This window comes from Magnolia sinica, chromosome 4 (assembly GCF_029962835.1).
Source record: "Magnolia sinica isolate HGM2019 chromosome 4, MsV1, whole genome shotgun sequence".
In the NCBI taxonomy this organism is placed as follows: Eukaryota; Viridiplantae; Streptophyta; class Magnoliopsida; order Magnoliales; family Magnoliaceae; genus Magnolia; species Magnolia sinica.
This window is the reverse complement of record NC_080576.1, coordinates 109,156,993-109,183,106: the sequence shown is the minus strand read 5'-3', so window position 1 is coordinate 109,183,106 and position 26,114 is coordinate 109,156,993. Positions and strand designations below refer to the sequence as shown.

Genomic DNA, 26,114 nt, shown 5'->3' with positions numbered 1-26,114 from the left:
CCATGCAAATAATGCACTAATATGATGATCTTAGGCATCAATCAACGCTCAAGATCAAGTTTGCAGAACATACATCTAAACAACAATTCAATCCATATCATAGTTCCCATCATGGATTGCTTGTAATTATAAAGAATCACTTTCGTTAGGCAATCCTAACCGTCCAATCATCCATGGATTCATTGGACAGTCCCAAGTTGCCCAATGCAATTAAGAGCGCAATGAGTTATAGTGTTCTGAGAGCATTGGAGCATCCTCTTCTCATATTGCTCTTATATTTGTAGAATGTGGATATCCTACAACGTTCTTTTCTTCTTATTTTCTTCTCTTTTTTCTTTATTCTTTAAAACGGTCCTACAACGTTCTTTTCTTCTTATTTTCTTTTCTCTTTTTTCTTTTTTCTTTTTAACGGCTATAAGTATTTTAAACTGGAGTGAAAGATACATCGCTTCAACACTGAGGTTGAAGGGGGTGGCTAACAGTGAAGTGTGAACGGACAGTGGTTGTACTAACAACCTAACAAAAAATAATAATAATAATAATAACTGGAGAAGTCTCGCCTACAACTAGTTGTAAATGCAACCAGTTGAAGTGCGTAGCCCACACCATGGTGTATGGAATCCAATTGTAGGGCTGTCAACGGGCCGTTCCTGGGGTAGGTATCAACCCAGATTTGAACCTGTTTCGGGCCAGGCCGTCAGACCGGGCTGTTTCAAAATTTTGATTTTCAGGCCCGAGCTCGGCCCATTGACACCCCTATCCAAACGGGCTCATGATAAGAATAGCCTTGAAATGGGGAGTCATTGCTCATCCAACAATGTCACTGGCCCACCATTACTTGAATTTAGTGGTTTCCTTATGGTTGTTTGGATCGGCGTAAATTTTCAGCCATCCTATCTTCATGATGGTGCAGGCCTACTAGATGGATCGGATGACGTGCATATTATTACAGAGGGCCTCACACAGCTAGTTGTACAATGCTTTTTCTTCATCTACAGATAGTTGTGATGTCCATCGTTTTTTATCTTGTGGCCTACCACCACTTGAATTTAATGGTTTTTGTCATGGTTGTTCATTGTTTTCTTTCCTTTGGCTCGCATTATGTTGAGTCATGCTCATGTGCGCATGTATGAACGTGCGCACCTTTGCACACATGTCATGGGTGACGAATCCAAACGATCCATGTAAGCATTCGGCTATATATATAATTTATATTTTTTAATTAACTAACACTAAAGAGTATAGAACCAAAATACCGGATTAGTGAAAATAGTCACCTCACATTGCAAACGATGATAATCCGGATTCCACGGTTCAAAATAGAAATTGTGAGGCTCTAGTTATTTAGGTGAGATTCCATCCATCTAGAGGGCCATGCCATCATGAAGATGAGCCAATCTAGACATATTGGCCGAATGCTACGTTGCGCACCAGTTCGCACCTAACTTGTGTGAACTGTTTTTGAGAACTCATCATACATGAAGTGACTCTAAAATCTGAATAGTACACGTGAAGCCGCACCTCATTGAACCTCCGAGCCCAATTTTTACTTTGATCCAAAACTTTGGTGGGCCATGAAAAATGAAAACAGTTTACTTCATTTATTTGCATTTCTGTTTACTATAGCTCACCAGAATTTTAGATCAGTGTGAAAATTTGTCTCTTGAGGGGTTTCATGGGATTCCACATCACATGGATCGTTCAGATTCAATGCCCATGACACGTGTGCAAAGGTGTGCACATTTGTAGGTGCGCAGGTGAGCATGCATATGTACTTGTAAATTTATATTTATTAGTAAATATTCTTGGTTTTGTTTTTAGCATGCTTTCGTGTGAATGGGAGAGACTCCACCAACTCGTTACTTGGCTGAGTCAACTCAACTCTGTAAGATTTTTAGCTGAGTCATTAGGAAACTTGGAAACCAGATAGAAGAATACCTGTTGAGTCAACTCACAGTGAGTCAACTCCGTAGGACAATTGGAAGTTGAGTAACCATTGATTTTGATGTGGAATGTCCATCATGTGGCCCCACATTCATCATCTAGTGCCGACCTTTGATGTGGACCATCCATCATGTGGCCCCACGTTCATCATCAAGTGCCAACCTTTGATGTGGATTGTCAATCATGTGGAGCCTACCTTGATGTGGGCCATCCATCGTGTGGGGCCCATCTTCAATGTCCAATGCCCATTATGTGGAGCCCACCTTTGATGTGGACCGTCCATCGCATAGGCGCATGTTTAAAGTGGGCCATCCATTGTATTGACCTGCTTTTGATGTGGGCTATTTATCATTAGGGGCGACCTTTGGTGTGGACCATCCATTACATGGGCCCATGTTAATATAGGGTCATCCATCATGCGGGGCCCACCTTTGATGTGGATCGTCCATCGCATGGGCCCTATCTTGGATGTGGATAGTCTATCACATGTGACCTTTTTTGATATGGACAGTGAGTGAGAGAGATAGAGGTAGAAATGTAATAACTTAAAAGGCTAAAAAATTTACTCATTAAGATAAGTGGTTTTTAGCATATAAGTTACTTTTACCATGGTGCTTGCCAAACTAACTTGAGTGAAATAAGAAACTCAATGACTTAAGTTAAAAGGTAACTTATTACTTGGTGGTATCTAAATAAGCCCTTGAAGAGTGGAGTTGAGGATGATAGGGTCCATGTGTTGTTTGTATGCCATTTGACCCTTTCAACCTATGTATCTCATTATAATGACTGGATAAATGAAAGATAAAGTGATCCAATCATAGGTGGGCCACAACCATAAAAAACAATTAAACTATTCAGACAACTATAAAATCCCATGCATGCTATCTAATACTAATTCATGTGATTTTTAATTATCTAATAAATTATAACGAGGGTAGGGGTGCACACGGGTTGGTTCGGTCCAGTTATGGGGTGAAACCGGAACCGAACCGTTCCTAACGGTTCCACCATTTTTAGAACCGGAACCCGAACCGTTGGTACCCTGGAACCGAACCGGAACCGGACCATGAAAAACGGTTCAGTTCCGGATCGGTTCCACGGTTCTAGCTTTACCGAGAAAATCTTTAAAAAAATAAATTGAATGGCTAGCAAAAAATCAAGTTTTGGGCAAGAGCATACAAAACAAATGAATGGCTAGCAAGAAACAATTTTGAGCCTCTGTTTGGCTAGCCTGAGGAATGAAATGGTCTGATTTTTAACCAGAAGATCTAAACAATACGGCCCACCTAATGGTTGGATCTCTCGCATGAATCAGTTTCCAAATGACCTGATTTCATCATCTGCTTTCCAAACCATGTTTCAATACACTGAAAAAATAGTATTGAATTTCTTTCTTGCAATATCTGTGAAGCAGTTAAAGATTTGTTCAGAGGTAGATGTTTTTTCACGCAGGATGAAGAGCTGCATTATGGTAAATGAGATTTTCTGCTCTGTTTGTGAGCATGGTTGGCATTTTGGTGTTTGGCCTGCACCATACAAATTCCAAAATGAGGGCTGGAATTTGGACGGTCCAGCCGCCCACTGCATCTGTACGGAGGAGGCGATTTGCTGTAACAGACCCTATATTATTATAGGAGCAGAATGGGAGAGAGAGAGAGAGAGAGAGAGAGAGAGAGAGAGAGAGAGAGAGAGTGTGTGTGTGTGTGTGTGTGTGTGTGTGTTACAAAGAGGGAGGGCGTGAGGGATGGATGGAGTGATGTAAGAGTTGACTTTGGGGTAGCTTGTATAAGAGGGGTATGGGTTGTGTACGAGAGGTGACATGTGAGGTATGGGTGTGATAGGTCGAGTGATGGGCTAAGTACTTGATTGAGATAGAGACGGTGAGAGATAGAGAGAGAGTAGAGAGTAGAGAGAGAGGGGGTAGGAAGGTAGCGAGTAGAGACGGTGAGAGATAGAGAGAGAGACTAAGAGAGAGGCCAAGAAGGGGCGGGCGGCAGCAGAGTAGCGAGTAGAGAGTCCAGGTACCTTTAGGGTTTTTTTTTTTTAGTCAAGGCATGGTTTGACGGTCTGGATCGACGGTTCGGGTAATGGTTCGGATCTATGGTTCGGGCCACGGTTCGGATCAACAGTTCGGTTCAACGGTTCGGTTCGGTTCTGCACAACCTCAAACCATAACCGATCTGTATCCAACGAATCTCCAAAATTTGGAACCGATGCTATCTAAAACCGGACCAAACTGGACCAATCCAACAATTTTGGTTCGGTTCCACAATTCTACTGATTTGATGTGCACCCCTAAACGAGGGTGATTTAATCATTCTTTCATGCTTTTGCGACTTTTGAGTGTTCAAACACATTTTGAAAAAATAAAAATTTAAAAATAAATTAAAAATGCTTAAAATTTTGAATTTTCAACGATCCTAATATAGGGGCCAAGTGCTCCTCATGTTGAGGAGGCGGAACACGTGCTAAAAGATAAGGTGATCCAACTATTTGTGGGCCACAATCATTAAGAAAACAATTAAACCATTAAAAAACTATGAATTCACGTGTAGGCCATTTGATATTGATTCATGTGTTTTTAGTTTATCGAATGAATTGGAATGAGGGTGATTTAGTTATTTCATCTCTTAAAATCAAAGTATGATTTTGTGCTTTTCATACGTTTAAGCATTTATTCCAAATTTTTGAATTAAAATTTTTAAAATTTCAACAATCCCAATACAAGGGCCAAGTGCCCCTCATGTTGAGCTGGTGGAAAAATTACCAAAAGATAAGGTGATCCAAAACTTGATATTAATAAAGTAAAAAAAAGTCAGCTTGATCCAAAACTTTTGTAGTCTAATAATGGTCAATCACCACTGCTTTGTATGATGTGGTCCACTTGGTAATTGCATCTGCTACATTTTTTGACTAATGCTCTAAAGTGATTAATCACGGCTGTTTCCCATGGTATGGACCACTTGATGATGAGATCTGCTTCATATGAAAAAAAAAGAAGATAAGTGCATGAATATAGAGAATATGCATCAAGGTTGCCGATGGACACACACTCACATAGTTATGGAATTTCACCATGTATGGGTGATCGAACCCTTGACTAGCCGCTGAAAGTAGAAAGAGTTTACCACCGGAGTAAGAGTAACGACTCGGCTTGTCTCTAGCTAGGAACATATAGGTGCTTTGAGTGGACACCTTGACTCATGAGTCTTATACATGCTGTCCACTTATTTTTTGGTATCATCTGAGAGTGAGGGTTGAAAATGAAGAAGATGGAAGGCTCAAGTAAACTACATAGTGGGGATTAAACTCGTGCCATTGAAACTTATTAGGGCTTTTAGATGGAGTTGATATTTATGTTTTTAATTCGTCCATGTCTACGTGGCAAATAAACATCGCGGTGGGCCCTAAAAAGATTTCTAACGGTGAGAATCATTTTCACCTCTGCTTCGTGTCGTGGTTCGGCTCTTTCCCTCTTCGGGACCGTGTAACCGTTTGCAGTCCAGCATCTACATGTCAGAAACAAAAAACTCTTCATACGTGCCAATTTATCATTAGAATAAGAGATCCATACCATTCATCAGATGGGGTGCACCAGTAATTATGTCATGGTCTAAAATTTAGGACGTTCATCTCTTCAAGTGAGCCATAATCTTACAGAATTAACGGTTATAAAATGCACAACGAACAGTCCAAATTCGACACACATGATAGTCCCACACGAAATGAGGACCATCATAATTATAAGTCCATGGAGCTCTAACAAAGGGCCCCACTTGAAGAAGATCTTGGATCTCTCACAAGAGTACCATCTTGGCACGTGTGGAGCGCTTGCGTTTGGTTCTGTGCATGTCTGAAAAAAAATTAAAATGAAGTCCCCTTCCCGAAAGAGAACCCTATAAAGAGCAAAGCCCATCGGGCAAAAAAATTATCTGTTCTGCCCATTCTGCCCTTGCCACCTCTCAAACTACGTAAAGCTAAAATTCCCTTCTGATTCATGCTCGATTCCATCAAAACATGATATTTTCCAGAATCGGACGTTTACTTTCCCGTTCTAATCGCTCGAGATTCACAGCTGTAAGATTTTTCTCTATTTATTACAAATTTCTGCTTTTTTTTTTTTTTGAGTTTTTATTATTTTTTTCCTGCATTTCAGAGTGAGATTTTGGGTGGTTATAGTGGAAGATCTGGGATTTGGAACGAATTGATCCTGCGATCGCAGCCATCCGTTCGGCGCGAGGATGTAGGGTTAGGGCTTTTGAGAGGCTATCTGACATCGATCGGAGCTGAGAAGGGGGTTTTTGTTTCAAAGAGGAATTATTTGTGGCACTTGAATTTCGCGCTTGCAAACCATAGAATTCGACGGTTCTTTTCCAGCGAAGCTCCGAAGAAGAAAAGTAAGATATTGAGTTAAGAGTTTCTACCTTGAGGACACATACAATTGTCTGGAATGCCGATCGTTTAGTGGGGCTGCTTTCACTTGATAGGAAACGTTCGTGCACCAGGATCCATCATGTATGAATTATGTGGCTAACCTGTCCGTTTGGTAGGCTGCCTATCACATCATCCATGTGGGGCCCATTTGTATTTTGTGCTTGGTCAAGCAACGAAGCTCTCTTGTTCTTTCCAGTTGCTGGCAGTTGGTCCATTTTGGATCAGTGTGCCGGAGAAGTTCTTGGGTCAATCAATCTTAGCCCGATGGCTGGTAGTCACTAAATGGACGTTTATCCAAGGGTCCTCATCCAATGAGCAAAAAAATACACTGATCATGGGGACATGTTTTTCTGCTTAGAAAGTTTTTTGAGCGGGATGGATTCATGGTGGGACAGCTGATCAGATGAATGGTCTGTATCACTTGGACAGTTTCTAGCTGAAGAGGAGAGACGATATTTTTTTCCCCTCTTTTATCTTTGGGTGGTTTTGTTGCGTGGAATTAATTTATGTTTGATTTCATGTGAATGTGTAGATTATGAGAACTACTATCCAAAGGAGAAAAAAGAAATTCCCAAAGGGAACGATAATCGCAAATCTGAGTCAAAACGTATGTGGTATTTACATTCTTGCCTGATGCAATTTATGCATTCGAAATTGAGTTGAATGAATGGTATGACTTTTACTCCAAGAATATAAATTAGGCTTTTGGATGTTACGTTGTTTTTTCTTATTGTTTTTCTTTTTAATTTTTTTCTCAACATCGGATTACCAAATGTCCATTAACTTATGTTTAGGTGTTAGCTCCATTTCAGTCAGGATGGATGGTTATTTGGTTTGACAGAAAAATGAGTAGTGAACACACTGCCTGAGGCAAAAGCATTGGTCTTCTTTTGGTTGGCGCAATTAGAGTAACTTTAAATAGCATCAAATAGGGTTTTAAGGTTATGCCCGAACTGAGCCTAAACTATGGAAGATGAAGACCTTGATGTTGATGATGATTAATATGATTTTGTTGTTGTTGAATTAGCTTCAAAAGGATTAAACCCTACTATATGTCAAATTCACGAAGTTCATCGTGTTGAAACAAAAGGAGTGAATATAGCTTTCATGTTTGGGCTAGCATTACAACAAATATATGTTTTCTACTTAGAGGACAATACCCAAGTGCCCTCTCTCTCTCTCTCTCGTCATCCTAGAGGGCTCATTAATGCTTAGCTGTGGATCATGGATCTTGTTAAGACTGATGGTTGACATGGACAATAGCCCAGTGATTGTGGAGGGGAGGTCTGAATCGGTTGCTTCTTGGCTTAGAAAAGAGGGCATGTTGAGGAGCTTGACCTTCCTGTATAATGAGATTAGGAAAACAGCAACTTGGTTAACCAATTTTTTTGTAGATATACCAGATGTGACAAATGGTGAGGTAATCTCCCTTGCCTAGATAGCACTGGGACCCTCTCTTTGTATGGAGGTTGGAGAATTTGACAAAATTCCTTTATACGTGATAAGTCTTTCAGTGACATTCCCGCTTGAAGCCAGTAAAGAACGTGTTGGTGTTGGATCTTCTCCTGCTGCACTTTGAGTAATGTTACTGTATTGAAGAGATAGGGAGAGCCCCATTCCTATTATTTGTTGATTGTGTGTATACTGCTGTCAATGGGCAGGGCTGGCCCATTGGTCCTCCAATGATCAACCTCCCATGCGCCAGGTTGGGCTAATTTACCAAGCCTGAGGGTTGGTCCTGGGCCAGAAAATCAAATCCGTTTCTTAATTGTGCACCAAGCTTGAGCCATGGCTCTAAGTTTGCGAGCTCGGCATCAGCCAATTCCTCAAATATGATTAAAATTAACATTTTTTTAAATGACTTGTAAGTATTTAAGGGCACTTTGTAAATAAAATATAATACATACATAAGAGATGAAAGTGAAACCCTAACACTGCCTCCTTGCTTCTTCTAACCTACCTTTTTCTCTCCCCTACCAAGCTTCTATTCTCTGCCACAACTAGCCACTAAGGGTGCAAATGGGTCAAGTTGAGGGGAGTTTTGGACCTGGTCAATTTAATAATCAGGTTAGAATTTGGCCCTAGACCCAACCATTAAAATCTGGGCTGGGTCTAGGTTGGTTCCAAGTCAAAATAAGCTGAACCATTTGTTTCGTTGTTTGGGTTCGTGTAGAGGAGGATCCAGACCTGGCCCATCCATCTCATAGGTTGGGTATATAAAAATTATAGGTGGGTTTTCACACCAATAAAGCCCCAAATATATTGGTTGTATCACGGTTTAAATCAAATAAGCTCTAAGTGCACATGGTCTTATGCTATCTTTAGATAAAGTTGGGAAGAATTTAAGGACAAATCCAAGTGTAAATTGTCTTCCATAAACTAATCTAGCACTACCGATCAAAAAAAGAAAAATGGCCATTGGGTCTCATCTGACATTTCCTATTTTGCACTTCCCTCAGTTAACTATTAATTACTTACATTAGACATTTGGCCTTACCTAGACTTATTAACTACTTTCATGGGTTTTGGTTGGCTACATTCTAAGATGTTCCAAGTTAATTCCATTTAAAATTTAGTTCGGTTTGGGTTAATTTTGAGAGGTCCTGGACTCGACCCATGTACCTGCTCTCCATGGGTCCAAATTTCAGACCCAGAACCATTTTTTTGTCAGGTTGGGTTGGTCTGTCTGATTTGTACCCTGTACCAGCCACCTCTCTCTCTCTCTCTTGTTTTGCTCAAGCTACTTATGCCTCAAGTAGTTGATCTCCGTTTCTACTTATTCATTGCATAAGTATGTTTGGCAATTACATACTTACTATTCTCTCATTCTCTTTCTCCTCTCTTCTCTCTTACTAACCTAAAACCCAATTCATGAACAAAAAAATCCCAGGATGCCCTTTTGAAACAGCCGCTTCCTTTTGAGTAAGAACATAAGCACAGCCGCTTCCTTTTGAATACAAAAACAGTATATTTGGTAAGTTGCAAGCACTGCCCTTTTGAAACAGCCACTTCCTGCATTCTAGTCTCCTGCCTCCCTGCTCCTGCATCTGAATCTGCGCTCGCTTCCCCACTCCTGTATATGAGTCCATGCTCGTTTCCCTGCTCCTATATCCGAGTCTGCGCTCGTTTCCCTGCTCCTATATCCGAGTCCGCTCTCACTTCCCTGCTCTTGTATCTGGATCTGCTCCTGCTTGCCCCCATGCTTTGTGAACCTAGGTTTTACCTATATTTGCATTTATTCCCGAAAGCTAGGATTGCTACAGGTGTTAAGAAGAGAGCAATTGGTTTTCCTGGTGATTATGAAGATCATTTTAGAAGTCCTGGGCTTATTTATCCAAAAAGGCAAGATGTATTGGGCAAATAATTATGGATCCTATAGCTAAGTGCTTTTCATCTTCATTGTATAGGGTAGACATGTCCTGTCTTTGTTGTAGGATTCTAACAGTAATGAAGGCAAACTATGATAGATGAATCACTTCGAAGCCAGAATTGAGATAAGATAGTCTTTGCTGTATTACCCTTGTGTTTGAGTATGTTTATGTTTTGGTTCATAATCATGGGTTTGGTATGGGACTTACATTAGATAGTATGGAGACCCTGTGGCTCTATAGCTACATATTGTCATCATTATCGTCGTCACATCGTTGTCATATCTTTATCTGAGCCTTTTGGGGTCAGCTCTATGAATCCTATTTTCCCAAACATATTTGAAATTGGAATTCTCACTATTCTTGACAAAGTTTCTACAATTGGCTGCCCATGTGACATGAACCCCCACTCCTTTACCTGGGCTTGGGACAGGCTGGCGCATTGCTTACAGGCTACAGGCAGAGTTTCCAGCACTATTGCTATATGTGGGCAATCAAATGATGTTGCAGAGAAATCTTTGGAGCAAGCAAATTCCCTATGGATTCATTTGAGTAGATAAGTGGCAGTGTTTTGATCTAGGAGGAAAAGTTCCGTGGGACAAATGCTGAGCACCGACTTATCATATTTTCCATGTTTTCTGTGTTGTTAAATGCAATTTCGATTCTTATTGATTCCATAATGTGTTTTTAGCATGTCTTATTTCAAATCTAGTGGCACCATCTGTAAAATGATGCCCTGGATGGTTGAATGAGATGTTAGCTAATCAGATCTTTTTAAGGGAAGCTTAAAGTGTGGACTTTTTTTTTTGTTTTTTTTGTTTTTTTTGTTTGATGTTTCCTGTAAGTTCAAAATTGTGATATGTTTTACTTCAATTCTTTGAGACCACTATATTTGTATCTGTTAGGATTTGTTCACATGCATAACCCAAAATAACAGTGCCTTTTGCCTACTCCAGAGGATTCCAATACGGGCGATCAGGGGAATTTTGAAGAAAATTTCGTGAAGCAGTTGCAAACTTATTTGACACCTCTACTGTTTATTGGATTAATGCTTTCATCTATCTCCTTTGGTCCTCAAGATCAGAAGCAGGTTAGCATCTCTTCAGTCTTCTACAACCATTGAAACACATTGTCTTTTTCTTGTCTTACCTGTTGGTATCACCTTCAAATTTTATTATTAGTAAATTTTTTATTTTTGAAGAGCTTGGTATCACCTTCATTGAAAATGGGGAATTCACAAAATGGTAGGTTTTTCCATTGATGGGGAAGAGGTGACCTTGCCCGGGGGCAAGGAAAAAAAAGGCAGAGATTGGGTACTTTTGATGACTATTTTCCAGTGAAGATCAAAATCTCTTGTGCAATCTTTTAAAACCTTGAATCCCTTTATGCTTTCATTTTTTAAAGTAGTTGCTAGTGGCATATAAAATAGCATAAATTTCTACCTTTCCAACTCCTGAACATAAGGAAAGTATGATGTCCCTCTAGATGGATATACGTTTAGGTTTATTTTTGTGTGTGCACGTGCGTGTGTCTATGTTGGGGGGAGGTGAGTGTTAATTACCAATGATTGATAACAATTAGCTGCTTATCATTCCCGGTGATAATTAACATGCTCATCATTCTTTATCATTTGGTGTCTTTGGCAAAGTAGATCTGTCTATTAAGGCATTTATTTCTGCATGGTGTTTTAGTGGTTTCTTTGAAATTAAATTTTAGAACTGTAGTATCATGCAATCCGAATGGGCAGCCACCGGAACTTGCACTTCTTTCATGTAATCCAATCTCTATTTGATGTTCTAGGGATCCATTGTTATCTTTTGTTTTCTGTTTAATGAACTTAGTTGAGAAGAAATACTACTATATAACAGTCATGTATTTCATTGCTCTTTGGCCTTCTCTACGACATGCATGTTGATGTTCTTGAAGCTTCTCATCAATGATAGTTAACAATGCCTATTGTTGATTCTCATTCAGGGTCATTGGCAAAATAGATCTGTCTCAATCATGTATTTATTTCTTGCATGGTAGTTAGTGGTTTTTACTGAAATTCTATAATTGTAGTATCATGCACCTGAAAGAGCAGCTACCGAAACTTACACTTCTTTCCAATTTGTAATTGATGTTCTAGGGGTCCAGTGCTCCTCTTTTTTATCTTTTAATTTGAGGGGTTTTTTTTTTCCTTCTGTATAAAACCAACTCCCCTTTTCTTTCTTTCTTTCCTTTTCCTTTTTTTTTTTTTTTTTGAGAGAAGCTTCATCTGAAATTCTACTGGGTGTGCAACTTAAATATTTTCTCTTCTGCTTCTCTTGGTGACTGTACGGATGCATTTGAGTTGGGCCATGAGGAAAATAACTTGCAATTTTTTGGGATTTCTACTCAGTAGAATTACAAAAATCATGAAATGATGATACTCATGTGAATACGAAAGAACTTTTTTCTTTCCAGTGCAGCAGAAAGAGCCATGATTTCAGGAAATCTGGTTAGAGTAGAAAGTCTAAAATCACAAATTATTACTCTGTTCCGTAAATTTTCATGAACCAAATGCAGCCTAAAGGTAATTTATTCAATGATTGAAGAACGTAAAAGTAACCAGAGGGCCAGGCTGTGAGAAAAATAATTAAAGAAAAAACATGCTATTTGTGAGAGGGAGGGAGGGAGTTTGAAAACACATGAAATGATACCTACACATGAAAAGGGACGGAGTTTGAAAACACATGAAATGAAGGAAGGAGGGACTTTGAAAACACATGAAATGATACCTACACATGTAATGAGGGAGGGAGTTTGAAAACACATGAAATGATACAGGTACTTTAATCGATGATACAATGAAGAACCTAAAAAGTAACGAGGCTGTGATTCTGGTTGTCCATTGTCCTGCCACCCTTAAAGCCTAGCAGTCCATGTGCGGTGTGCCTGTGTTTCAATTCACGTGAAGCGTTAGCGTCAAACGCCATCTTGTGGGCATCTAAATCTTTGTTTAAAAACTCAAAGGAGGCTGACTTGACTCAATTAGATTTCATTAAGACTTGAAAATTTTTTATTTGGTCAAGACTCAGTCAACTCAAACTCAAGTAAACTTGGAAAAACTCGACAAAACTCAAAAATCTCACCTAAACTTGAGTCGGCTCGCCAATGTTTTTACGATATTTATAATTTTTAAATATTAAACATTCCTAATTTTGCCATGCGAGACTCAAAAAAAGCTGATCTAGTCACTCGACTCTACTCGACATTCTTTCGAGTTGAATCCAGTGTTTGAGTTTTAAAAATTGTGGTATAAAGAGAGGTCCAAGCTGTGTGAATTGATTTTCTTAGTGCTCTAAACATTTTGTTTAACAATGCAAAAGAAAAGAAAAGAAAGAATGGAGGAGGCAAATATTATCTCTGATATGTTAGCTAAAGTGGGTGTAGCTTTGGGTTTTGCATTAGGAATTCATTCTGTCCCTTGATTCTCTTTTGTTAATAATTTTTCCATTGATAGTCAGCAACAGAAAAGGTCCACAAAATTAATGGGAGCATTGCTGAAAAGTTATCAATCTTGTCTTATCCTTTTTGAGGAAATTAGGGGGGCCTTTTAGAAGGTATATTTGCAAAAGTTCTATGATTGGCTACCCACCAAACATCAACCTTCTTCTTTTACCTGGGCTGTCAGAAACAGTGATGGTAGGGGCTCACATCGACAATGGTCTGATGCATATGGGCCCTCTGTCACCGTATTAGATAGACGCCCTTTGATTGTGTGGCTGGATGCAAAACAACCGATACTAGGGATGTTTTGGTCATTTTGATATGATCATTTAAGACTGGAATATAGATTAGAATTAAAAAAAAAAAGTGATTTTTTTGAGAAAATATTTTCTTGCAGAGGAGAAAACCCTAAAACATCGACCTCTTTGTGTGGTTTTGCAAAAAACTATTCTTCTCTTCTTCTCCTCACTCATCAACCCTGCATCAAATTGGTATTAGCAGAAGTTTATCCATGGGCTTGTTTGAGATCAATGGTGAGCAGCAAGAAAATTTTCATGCAGGAAATAGTAAGGAGATATGACTGCATGGAGGGAATGCTCTATCATATTTTAGGTCGATTGGATAATTTGACAACAATGACATAGATGTAGTAGAAGGCGGCAAAGTCCTGGAATTCTATGTTAGCAGTTCCGATGGTGTTCCACCAGATTGTTCTCATGGTTGAAGAGACGATCACTTGGAAGATCCTTCTCTTGGTGACAGTCCCATAGCTGAAAATATCCTGAGATTGTTTTTTTATTTTGTTGAAGCAGAAATATGCGGTTATCAAGATTCAGTTTTCTTGGTATCGAACATTACATTTAGAAGGACCCTGAAAGTGGAAGAAGTAGGTGATTTTCAGCTTTTTACTGGTTTCTCTAGATTCAGTTTTCTTGGTTAATGAGGACTCGAGAAGATGGAAGTGACAACTTTTGGGAAGTTGTCAATGAGATCTGTTTTTCACAAGATGAAAAGTATGATTTTTTCCCCCAAGATTGTTGTGACAATTGTAGATCCCTTGAGAGTCAAGAGGCTGCCTTCTGTTTGGCTGGCAGTTAAAGACAAAATCTTAACAGCCAACCATTTAAAATGTAGAGGTCTCATCACACCGAATGAATGTGTCATGTGCAAGGTTGAACAGGAGACTGTTCCTCATCCCTTCCTTCACTGTTCGATGGCAGATGATTTATTGAGGCATTGCTTCTCTCTTTTCCCATAGAATGAGGGAGAGTCTTCTTGAGGAATTTAGTAATTAGGGTAGCATCATTTCAAGGATAAAAGTAATTGGCGATTAGGTCTTAGGATGCCTGCTTTGTTAGCAATGCACTAGGAGATCTGGAAGGAAATAAATGACTACATATTAATGGAAGAGCAAATCATGCAAGTGGGATTATTCGATAAAATCAAAGCTAACATTCTCGAGTGGGCCCGCCTTTGCCAATATGCGCAAGTGTTGTTTGATCCCATATTTGCGCCCGGAGTGGAGATATGGAGCCCAGGTCACTTTGTCTGCAGTTCAATGAGGTTAGTTGTTCTGTTTTGAGGGTTGTCTGTCCTGCTGATTGTCATATTCAGCCTCATGTATTTTGGTTAAATAATTTTGCCTAACCATGAGTAGTGGAAGGTTTTTGTGTTTGTTGCATTGTGGCCTGGCTTTGCTTTGACTATGGGCAGCTGCTCGCCTCTTATTCCAATTTGTGCCCGTTTCCATTTTTAATGAATTTGAAGAAGAAGAAGAATGGAGCTCAAGTTTTGTGAAAAATATGAGAATTTGAATAAAAAACTAATCCAAGATTCATTAGAAGAAGTGTTTGAACATCCAGTGATGATCCAACGAATGATGTGTTGGGTGAAACACTGATCCAAGAAGATACATGCCAAAAGAAAGTTGGTGGATTGATGGATGAATCTGTCTATGAATTAATGGGTGGGTTAGTTGATGGAAGAAATATTGAATTAATGGTCGGGTTAAGGGGTAGCTCAATAGTTGAATTGGAATGTTCTACGGTGTGTATCATTGAGATGGTCATGCACGAAAATTAACCACTTGCTATAAAAGCTCGAACTGATAGAGCATGGCGAATTAATCCCTTTATCTCACAGCCCAGACCCCAAATCCATGGATTAGGTTCTTGGCCGAACCCTCCTCATGGGCCCCAAATCCATGGGTTCTGCGGGCCGCCCACCCCGAGTGTGCCCCTGCATCCCACAGGCCACCCCACTCGAGCTTGGTGTGAAAATGCCCCCGCATTAATCACCCTTGGTGATGAGTCTGGAATACGAGACTTCCCGCTCTGATACCAATTTGATGCAGGACAATTAACCACTTACTCTAAAAGCTCGAACTGATAGAGCGTGGAGAATTAATCTCTTTATCTCATAAGCCCAAGCTCCAAATCCATGGGTTAGGTTCTCGGCCGAACCCTCCTCGTGGGCTCCAAATCCATGGGTTCCGCGGGTCGCCTGCCCTAGTGTGCCCCTGCATCCCACATGCCACCCCACTCTAGCCTGGAATGAAAATGCTCCGCATTAGATGGACATGTTGTTCCATCCCAACGATGATCAGATGATAAGGACAACACCGCATCAATAAGGAGCCAATAGATTCACAAGTCCATTACTGTAGAAGTGGGAGCCAAAGCCTAGAATGCAGAACAGATGCTGTGATCTATGGCACCATCTGATGCAAGTGATGCCGATCCAATGCATAAGCCTTTACTATCAACTGCAACCAGAGCCAAGGAAGACCCATTATAAGGTCAGCTTGATCTGATGGATTACATCTATTATCAACTCAAGACAGGTTATTTCGGTGCCAGGAGGAATTGATGCATACGGGCCATCCATCGCCATTAGATAGACCCCCTTTAATTGTGGGGTTGGAGGTAAAACAGCCCATACTCAGCATATATTTTGGAAGATCTTTTAATTAAGATTCTAAACATCTTTAGTTGTTATTTTAATTTTTGGATTTAACATTTAGATGTCAATGTTTAGAATATGATTTAGATCTAAAATTAGTAAATTCTAGTTTTGAAAGATCTCTTTGGATCTTTATTGTTGGTATTTTAGTTTATATAGGACTTTTAAGGCCATACATATGATAGAGTTGATGAATATGGATCGAAATAAAAAGCGTGATTTTTTGAAGAAAATATTCTCTTGCAGAGGGAGAAAACCTTAAAAAATCAACCTTGCCTTGTTTAGTTTTTGCTAAAATCAACGTCCTTGCCTATGCCACACTCACACGCCAACAAGGTCTAAGCCAGAATCTAGATCTGACCCATTTATCTAATGGGTCATGTTTCGGTCAGCTCTAGGAAGTATTGTTGGGTTTTCACATAAATGATGCCCCAAATATATTGGTTGTGTCTTGGTAAATAAGCTTCAAAAGCACATGGTCTTATCCCATTGTAGGTAAAAGTTGAGAAGAATTTAAGAATAAATACAAGAATAAATTGTCCTCCATAAACTATTCTAACACTGGATTTAAAAAAAAATCATCCATGGAGAATATATAGTAGTCAAAATCAAAATATAGGGTCAACCAGTAGAATTGTACTCATATATGTCCTATCGTAGACATGTACGGTAAAGTCTAAATATATTTGGAAATTTAAAGGTTCACTCTTTGCTGGGTTTGGGTCAGTTCTGTCCATTCTAAGTTTGTCCAAATTGGAACCAGTAAAAATTGGGTTCAATGTTTGAGAGGTCCTGGACCTGATACATTTAGTAATCGGGGCAGTATTTTTTTACCCAGATAACTCAAATGGGTCCAATTAAGATCAGGACCAGTTATGCATTTGCTCCTTTACATGCAGTGAGACAAGCCTGCCAAGCATAGTCTAATGGTATATTTCGTATATTCACAAAATAGACTGGATGGCTACCAAAGAACCTAAATTAACATTTTGGCAGGAGACACTCTCCTTCAGAGGCACTTCCAAAACTATTTAATTCAAGATGAAGAGCCGAGTGCTAAAAAAGTGTAAGAGTTGAGTGAGTTGATCCTTGTAAGAATTAGGAATAGATCTTTTCTAATTGCGAGTGATGACTGCAAGGTCACCAAAAGAAAAGAAAAAGAAAAGCCAATTACCTCCATTTTCCAAAAAGGTGCCACAAACTACAACCCATGTTAAATATGCTGAAAATCCAACAACAATCCACGGGATTTCTTTAATTATAATTTTGTCAAATATGCTGAAAATCATATATGACTTGAAACTATAAAAGTTAAGTGATGCAGGGACATGTGATGACCACTGATGTCCACATCATTAAGCCGAAAGGTTAAGCATTTGCTGTTATCAGCTCATGCCATGCCTCCATGAGTATCAAATGGTTGTTTTTGTACTTGAGACCTACAAGACCCAAATAGCTGGATCTTGTTGCTGTCTGTTAAAAATTGACATGCAACTGCTTTTGGTTTTTTTTTTTTTTTTGGGTTAGCTTGTTAGTACACACCCATGTCAGTACACACACTCCGTGTTAGCCACCCCCACTAGGGATCGATACCAAGACCTCAAGTTTTGAAACGAGGTATCTCCACTCAGTCTGCCAGTTGAGCTATGGATCTGGGTGTTGCAACTGCTTTTGTTGAAGCTCTAAATATAACATTACCTTGCCAATGTTGTGCTAATACTGCTAAGGATCAGATAGAGGTGTTATCTCAGTGCTCAAGTATTTCTATCAAAAGGGATGCAATGGTTCACTGCTTTGGCCCACAGTTGCTGAGATTTTTAATTGAAGTTGTTGCAGCCATGTTTTGGAAACCCAAAAACTCGACTAAACTCAACTCAACCTTCTGGTTCAAGTTAACTTGTGGACTCAGTAAAACTCAATTGGAAAGTAAACATTTGTTTTTGTTTTTTTTTTGGAAGGTAAAAATTATTTATTAAGAGCGGCCAGCGCAAGGGAAGGCACAAAGAATTACAACCTGAAAGTACAAAAATAATACACTCATCCACAGAATCCAGACTGGATGCCGAACCCATTACATCGATCTTGATTCTCCTAACAACCTCATTGACCAAACCCCGGCGGTTATAGAAGCATCGGTTGTTCCTTGCCCCCCAAGGAAGGCACAAAGAATTACAACCCTGAAAGGGCAAAAACAATACAAGCATCCACAGAATCCAGACCAGATGCCCAACCCACTACATCTATCTTGATTCTCCTAACAACCTCATTGACCGGTATTCTACGGATTTTGGCATTGCCCATGCAATGCTAAAGATGCCAAGGACAGTAGCCCACGCCTCCTGAGCAAATCCACAATGAATGAAAAGATGGTTAATTGATTCAATGTCTTCCATGCACATAGAATGTATATTCGTGAACATCATAGACCTTTTTTGGAGATTATTGATGGTAAGCACTTTCTTTCTTCCCACTAGCCACGCGAATGCCATGACCTTAGCAGTTGGGAGGGGCACCATAGAACCAAGCGAACAATGTTATGGCAACTTGCATTTGACTGGCCGACTTCTGAATAATCTTATAGAAAGATTTAACTGAAAACAGACCTGAGCAAACCCTCTTTCCGTACAATAGAATCTTTCTTGCCTTTAGAGACTTGATAGGGCTGCAGCCTGCTGGTGAGACAAGAGCTTCATAAACTCTTCCAATTCCTCCTCCGAAAGGTCCTTCCTACACAGAGGGGCCTACACCGCAGTACCCACAAGTCTGCACATCAAGCTACCGATCCTCCCAAAACTGGATCCAATTACCATCACTCAACAAGAAAGCCACCCCTTCTCAAAACTTCACCTGCATTGAGGACAACAAAGTGCGAACATCTGGTGATGGGAAGAATCTTTTGTATGCTACACCCCTTCTTCAACTCTGTATTTATGAGTAATCAGTTCTCTCCAAAGCCTTCCTTCTTCTAAAGCAAACCTTCACAACTATTTACCAAGAAGGGCCTCATTCATGCTATTTAAATGTCTAATCCCTATTCCCCCCTTCAGCTAACGGTTTGCACACCTCGTCTCACTTGACAAGGTAGAATTTGTGGCTTTCCCACGCTCTGCTCCAAGGGAAGTCCCACCTTAGCTTCTTCAATCTATCCACCAACACCGACTTAGGGCACCGGAACAAAGACATGAAGTAGACTGGTGGAAACCAAACATTCATTAAGAAATAACTATTTTAAAATATAAGGAATGTACAACCTTGAAATATGTATTTAAGGAATGTACTATCAAATGCATAAATGATAAAAAATTAAACAATTTAAAAAAAAACTCAAAACACCTAGATGACTTGGTCAAGTTTTGAGAAGGGTTTAGTTTTGAAACCATGGTTACTACTGCTTCTTCATGATTGCCTCTCTCCAATTTCTATTTTGGACATCCTTTGCTTCTAGTTGTGGCTACTACTAAAATGAACCCATGAAGCCATTTCATCCTTACATATATAATATCTCAAAGCCTTTCTCTCCCAGAACTTGCCAATGTGGGTACATGCATCTTGCCTTTGCGGATCTATGCCACATTGATGTGCTTGGGGACGGTTGGATTTCAAATTCTGCTCTTGTGAGTCACCATTGTATTTCTCTTTAGTTGTTGCTGTGTCGGGGCTTGCTTGCTTCTAATCATCATATAAGAAACTCATTTGTTTGAGTCAGAAATGGTTCTATTGTTTACCTGCTTGTTAGTGATAGTAATGCTTAGTGGATGAACTTGCCACTAAATTTTGAACCACCATTGAGGATAGAACCAACTACACAACCAGGACATTAGCACATTTTCTTGTTAACTCATTGTCGTTGCATTATTGATGACTAGTGAAACCAGCATGTGCAATACATGGAGAGAGAGGTAATGGTTTGCAATTCATGGTAGATAGGTGAGAAATGGCTGTAAAAGTAGGTTTCCTTTGGTGGAGGGGGGGACCGTGAATTGTCTTATAACATAGCTTCACTATAAACTACCTAAATTGCCTTTCGTTTGGCTAAAACCCTTCTCACGTACTTTCATATTGCATGGTTTAGTTGTTTTAAATGACTAATGAAGGATACTTTTTTGCCCCTAGCAATTCTCATTACATGTACTAGACATTATGAAATTAATGATTGCCATATGCTTAATTTTCACAGATAAGTTTCCAAGAGTTCAAAAACAAGCTTCTGGAGCCTGGTTTGGTAGATCACATCGTTCTTTCCAACAAATCCGTTGCAAAGGTGTATGTCAAGAACTCCCCACAGATTACTAATCAAACCAATGATGATGTTTTCCAAGGACCTACGACTAATACCCCTGCTAGAGGAAGTGCAAGCCAGTACAAGTTTTATTTTAATATTGGGAGTGTTGAATCATTTGAAGAGAAGTTGGAGGAAGCCCAAGAAGCATTAGGGATAGACCCTCATGATTATGTTCCGGTTACGTATGTCTCTGCATTGGTTTGGTATCAAGAATTGTTGCGATTCGCTCCAACAGCCTTGCTTCTGGGATCACTTATGTACATGGGGCGGAGAATGCAGGGTGGATTTGGCATAGGGGGAAGTGGAGGAAAAGGTGGCCGGGGCATATTTAATATTGGAAAAGCTCATGTGACAAAATTGGACAAGAATGCCAAAAACAAGGTTAGCTATGCATTTCACTTACCTTTGTTTTGGGGTCTCTTCAACATGTGCGTAGCTGGGTTGTCCTATTTGGTATTTTATACAGGTTTCCTTATTTCTGGTTTGCTAGTGTTGCTCACCATTGTCATTCGCCTTTTGCTTCACCATGTGGTGGTCCAGATTGTACTTCCAGTCGGTCACTCCGTGAATGGGTTATGTGGCCAGAATGGCAAGAATCCCACTGATCAAATGCCTTCACTCTCCATACAAATGATAGCAAAAATGATTCGCATTTAATACTTCTGTGCAGACAGTGAGTTTCTCTGATCAATTGGATGTTTTCCCCACATGGATCCATCTTCGTCCCTACTAAATGAATGGTTTAGATCACCACTTGGTGAGGCGCAAGGCCAAGCAACATTGGGAGAGCAGCAAATAGGGAGCATGTTTTCATATAAAAAAAAAGGGAGTCATGCCAGCAAAATTCTGCTTATGTTTTTTTGTGAAATTATTATCCTTATGTTTGAACTTTAAACATTTACCATATATTTTTCCCTGAATCTGCAGATTTGTCCTCCTTATTAAGTAGTTATTTACATAACCTTTCTCCAATTCGCTCTGTATTTACTCGAAAGGATTTAGTATATATTTGGAATACTTATGCTCTCAGGTGTTTTTCAAAGATGTTGCTGGCTGTGACGAGGCAAAGCAAGAAATCATGGAGTTTGTGCACTTCCTCAAGAATCCAAAAAAGTATGAAGAATTGGGAGCGAAAATTCCAAAAGGTGCTCTGCTCGTAGGTCCTCCTGGTACTGGGAAGACGCTTCTTGCAAAAGCAACCGCTGGCGAATCTTGTGTGCCATTTTTATCAATTTCTGGTTCAGATTTTATGGAAATGTTTGTTGGGGTCGGACCATCAAGAGTAAGGAGCCTGTTCTCAGAAGCCAGACAATGTGCACCCAGTATAATCTTTATTGATGAAATTGATGCGATTGGTCGAGCAAGGGGCCGCGGAGGGTTCTCAGGTGCCAATGATGAGCGTGAAAGTACTCTTAATCAGTTGCTTGTAGAAATGGATGGATTTGGGACGACTTCTGGAGTTGTCGTACTTGCTGGCACCAATAGACCAGACATCTTAGACAAGGCCCTGTTAAGGCCTGGCCGATTTGATCGTCAAATCACCCTTGACAAACCCGACATCAAAGGCCGTGATCAGATATTTCAGATCTATCTGAAAAAGATTAAACTTGATCGTGAACCATCATTTTACTCTCAGAGGCTGGCAGCCCTCACTCCTGGATTTGCTGGAGCTGACATTTCCAATGTTTGTAATGAGGCTGCTCTAATTGCGGCAAGGAATGAGGAAACACAAGTCAAGATGAAACATTTTGAGGCAGCCATCGATAGGATCGTTGGTGGTTTGGAGAAGAAAAACAGGGTAACTGATATCCAAATTCTTTCATGTTGTTGATTTACTTGTTTCTTTCTCTACACAATGTTGTTCTGCAAATCCGCCATTCTGTTTCATTTAGGAGCTGTTTAGGGTGAGGGATTTGAGGCAGGGATTTGTAACATCCATGAATTTCAAATATCCCATGTTTATTTCTTTTGTTGGGGGTTTGCGATGTCCATGGATTTTCCAAATCCACTCCCCCATAATTCCATGGATTTGGGGCAGATCCGAATCCCCTAAAAAAAATGAAGGCCATGTTTGGAAACCATGGATTCCATGCCAAACAGTGGAAAAGGAAAAGGGGTTTCCCTTGATGTGATGAGTTGTGTTGTTTGGATAGCAAAGAAAATGATGGATTCCACCAAGTAGTCATACGTTTCCATAATTTGGAATCTTGGCACAAGCAAACTGAGTACTGTGAGAGGAATATGAGATTTCCATTTGCTAGCCAAATAAGAACTCAAAATTGGCATCCATTTTTCAATAGTCTCATCGAATCCATCATTGGATAATTTGTTTTTTTTCTCATTATCTTGCCTTGGATTCCGCGTATACAAACATGCCCTAAAGAGACTGCAAGTCCATAAAATGAGAGACTTTCTTTAAACCAATAAAAGCTATTTTATTGAAATAAATGGCTCCCAAGTCCATGGATACGTAGCTTGATTTCCAATCAGTCGACTTGGAGATTTGGCAAAATTCATATCAAATGCAAATCCATGAATTTGACAAGTTTATGGATTTACGAAATTCATATTCTCATTTGTCTGGTCCCAAACAGGGCCTTAGGGATGTGTTTTTCAACATGAGCCTCTTTCCTTGCTTGCAACTGTATCCATTGCCATTTCTTAAACATGTGCAGACCATTTTAATGAGAAAATCAAATCAGAGTCTCTTTTACTTAGCTTGCAAATTGATAAATATGAGCTGTTTTGAACTCTGGATGCTGCAAACTCATGTCTTGTATTATTCATATTCACTTTGCGTAGCAGCAACTGGCACCTTTGGCATGACTTGGTCTTCAGCTCAGTCATTTAAAAAAAAAAAGAAAAAGAAATCTGCTTATGTTAGCAGTCTGTGAATCCTGTTTGCTTGTTGTTTTGCTGCTTGTACATTCTCATTTTCATGTTTTGCAGCCATTAGCCCGTTGTATAATCCATTTCTGCCGATATATCTGCAAGTGATTTTGAATTCTTGCTTTTCTGTTCTTCAATTTAGTTGTTATTATTCAACACCAGGGGGTATGGCATGTGCAATGCACATGGATGGAGGGGATAGAGTGATAAAAGGAAGAGAGATTTGGAGGGGAGAAAAAACAAGGTTTGCTCGAATACCTCCCAGTGTATTACAATTAAATACATCGGCACTCTAGCCATTGGATTTGGTCCTTTTCAATGACACAAACCATTTAGGAAATGCACCAAAAAGTTCTCAGATTGAATATTTCAACTAATTGATTATTAAAAGGTTATGGTAACCGTTCATGTTCCTAGCAAAAGAGCCAAATTATCAAAGAGTTAGAAATAATTCAACTGAGATCTTTTATTTGCTCTTTCCACTGAGACATGTTATATAAATGGTTTTGATCATTGGAAGATGACCCAGATGTATCTGAGCGAACCTCATGAGAAAAAAGGAGAGGTGGATTGCAGGTGTGTGCCCCACCTACGTAACAGATGTACAGAGTGGATGTCACAGTCATCAAGATGGGCCACAGCTTTTGTTGCATGTCAACCTAGCACTTCATATGGGTTCCGGTTACACGCAGAAAGGTCAGTGCACACCTCTGTCGCAGTCTCCCTAGCTTCATGTGAGAGTGCTAGTCACATGGAGAGGTCCAATGTGTGTTACACGCATCAAAAGATGTGGGTGAAAGTGAAACCATGCTATCCCTTGTGGCAAAATCTCAACCGTTCCCTGCCATGCAGCTACATTTTTATAACGAATTTATTTGTCCTCTCTTTACCAATTCAGTGAAGACTAATTGCAAGGGCAAAAATGTCCAAAGCTATTGGTGACATATATTGCAGAGATATCCAAATTATTTTGGAAAAAAATAATATTTCGAAACGAAAGATTGGTTATGAATATTTCAAATTCTTGGACTATTTATGTAATTATGGTATTTGAACTAGAAATTTTTTTTATCATATCTGTATGCCTTACAATTACCACCGCTGATTAAGCAGGTAATCAGCAAGCTGGAGCGCCAAACTGTCGCTTACCATGAATCTGGCCATGCTGTTGCTGGATGGTTTTTGGAGCATGCAGAGCCCTTGCTTAAAGTCACAATTGTTCCTCGTGGAACTGCAGCATTAGGGTTTGCTCAGTATGTTCCCAATGAAAATCTTCTCATGACCAAAGAGCAGCTCTTTGATATGACATGCATGACTCTAGGTGGACGAGCAGCCGAACAGGTACAATAGCCCCTTCTATACAGTAAATTTTGTAAATGCTTTTCATATGAAAAATTAGGAAAGAGTAATTCCGTAAGGGGCTGTTTGGCAACCAGGAATTGGGGCTTGGATTTCGATTCCAAATTCAAAAGGCCGCAGTTCTCATGTTTGGTGACCTCCAGGTTGCCCCTCATTTTGAGCCATTTTTAATATCAACAAAAAAGCTGGCTTGTAAAACTCTTGGATTTGCAACCCTTATCAACAGTTTTTATTTTATTTTCCAAATTTATTGAAATCTCATGTTGCCAAGCACAGTTTCTGGATTCCACATATTGAAAATCAAGGTTGCCAAACACAACTGATAGAAAGAAAATCTCAGGGATTCCTTCTGGAGTAAAAAAGGGGGGATCCAATCTGCCAAACTATCCCTTACATCCACAGGTCCTCATTACAAGTGGGGGCCAATGGTTTCATGATCCAGACCATGGATTTGGTGGCTGGCTGTGCCCAAAAGATCTCGATGCAACTATCCTAATGCTTCAAGTTGGTGTCCACAAACATTAGAAAAATGAAATGCAGCAGCATTCCACATCCTGTGGAGAAATAGTCATATTTAGATCGCATAGATTTACAATGTGGGAGCTTTTTGGGGATGCACGATCAAACCGAGGTCAGCTTCCTGTATTATGGGACCATGACCCTACTTTTACATTCTGAGGATCCAAACACAATTTACATATCCTCAAATCCAAGACAATGTGATTCTTTATTGGGAAAACTCTCCTACTTCTAGAAATGGTAGAAAATTTGTAATTGTTTGATTTTTCTGATCGGATGCAGGTTTTGTTGGGAAAGATCTCGACCGGAGCCCAAAATGACTTGGAGAAAGTGACCAAGATGACCTACGCACAGGTTGCAGTTTATGGATTCAGCGACAAGGTTGGGCTCCTCTCCTTCCCACAAAGGGAAGATGGCTTCGAGATGACCAAACCCTACAGCAGCAAGACGGGGGCAATCATCGACCATGAGGTGAGGGAGTGGGTGACCAAGGCGTACGATCGAACAGTGGAGCTGATTGAGGAGCACAAGGAGCATGTAGCCAAGATTGCGGAGCTGCTGCTTGAGAAGGAGGTCCTACACCAAGATGACTTGGTACGGGTCCTCGGGGCACGCCCATTCAAGTCAAGTGAGCCCACAAATTATGACAGGTTCAAGCAAGGCTTCCAAGAGGAAGACAAGAAGAGCAAACAGTTGTCGGTGGATGAAACTTCCCCGTCAATCGACAGGGATGGGGAGGTGGTGGTCCCCACGTAGTCAGCAAGGTTGTTTTTTTTTTTTTTCAAACATGAAATGTTACTTTCTTTCTTTATTTTCCAGGTAAAGCTAATTGTACAAATCAACATATCCATACCTATATATTGTATTGATTTTTTTCTGAAACGTCA

General features: G+C 39.9%; 1 protein-coding gene across 3 annotated transcripts; it reads left to right on the top strand.

Moving 5' to 3' along the window:
* The first annotated feature begins 5,855 nt into the window (after positions 1–5,855).
* LOC131243762 (ATP-dependent zinc metalloprotease FTSH 8, mitochondrial-like) lies at positions 5,856–26,114 on the top strand. Of its 3 annotated transcripts, XM_058243322.1 has the most exons (8): positions 5,856–6,021; positions 6,101–6,341; positions 6,911–6,985; positions 10,703–10,836; positions 20,356–20,841; positions 21,491–22,258; positions 24,463–24,690; positions 25,510–26,114. In XM_058243322.1, the coding sequence occupies exons 1-8, from the start codon at positions 5,962–5,964 to the stop codon at positions 25,981–25,983; spliced, it is 2,466 nt and encodes an 821-aa protein (XP_058099305.1). In that variant the 5' UTR covers positions 5,856–5,961; the 3' UTR covers positions 25,984–26,114. The 3 variants fall into 3 exon arrangements, with proteins under 3 accessions (XP_058099305.1, XP_058099306.1, XP_058099307.1); XM_058243323.1 differs by lacking the exon at positions 6,911–6,985; XM_058243324.1 differs by lacking the exon at positions 5,856–6,021 and having other exon boundaries at positions 6,201–6,788.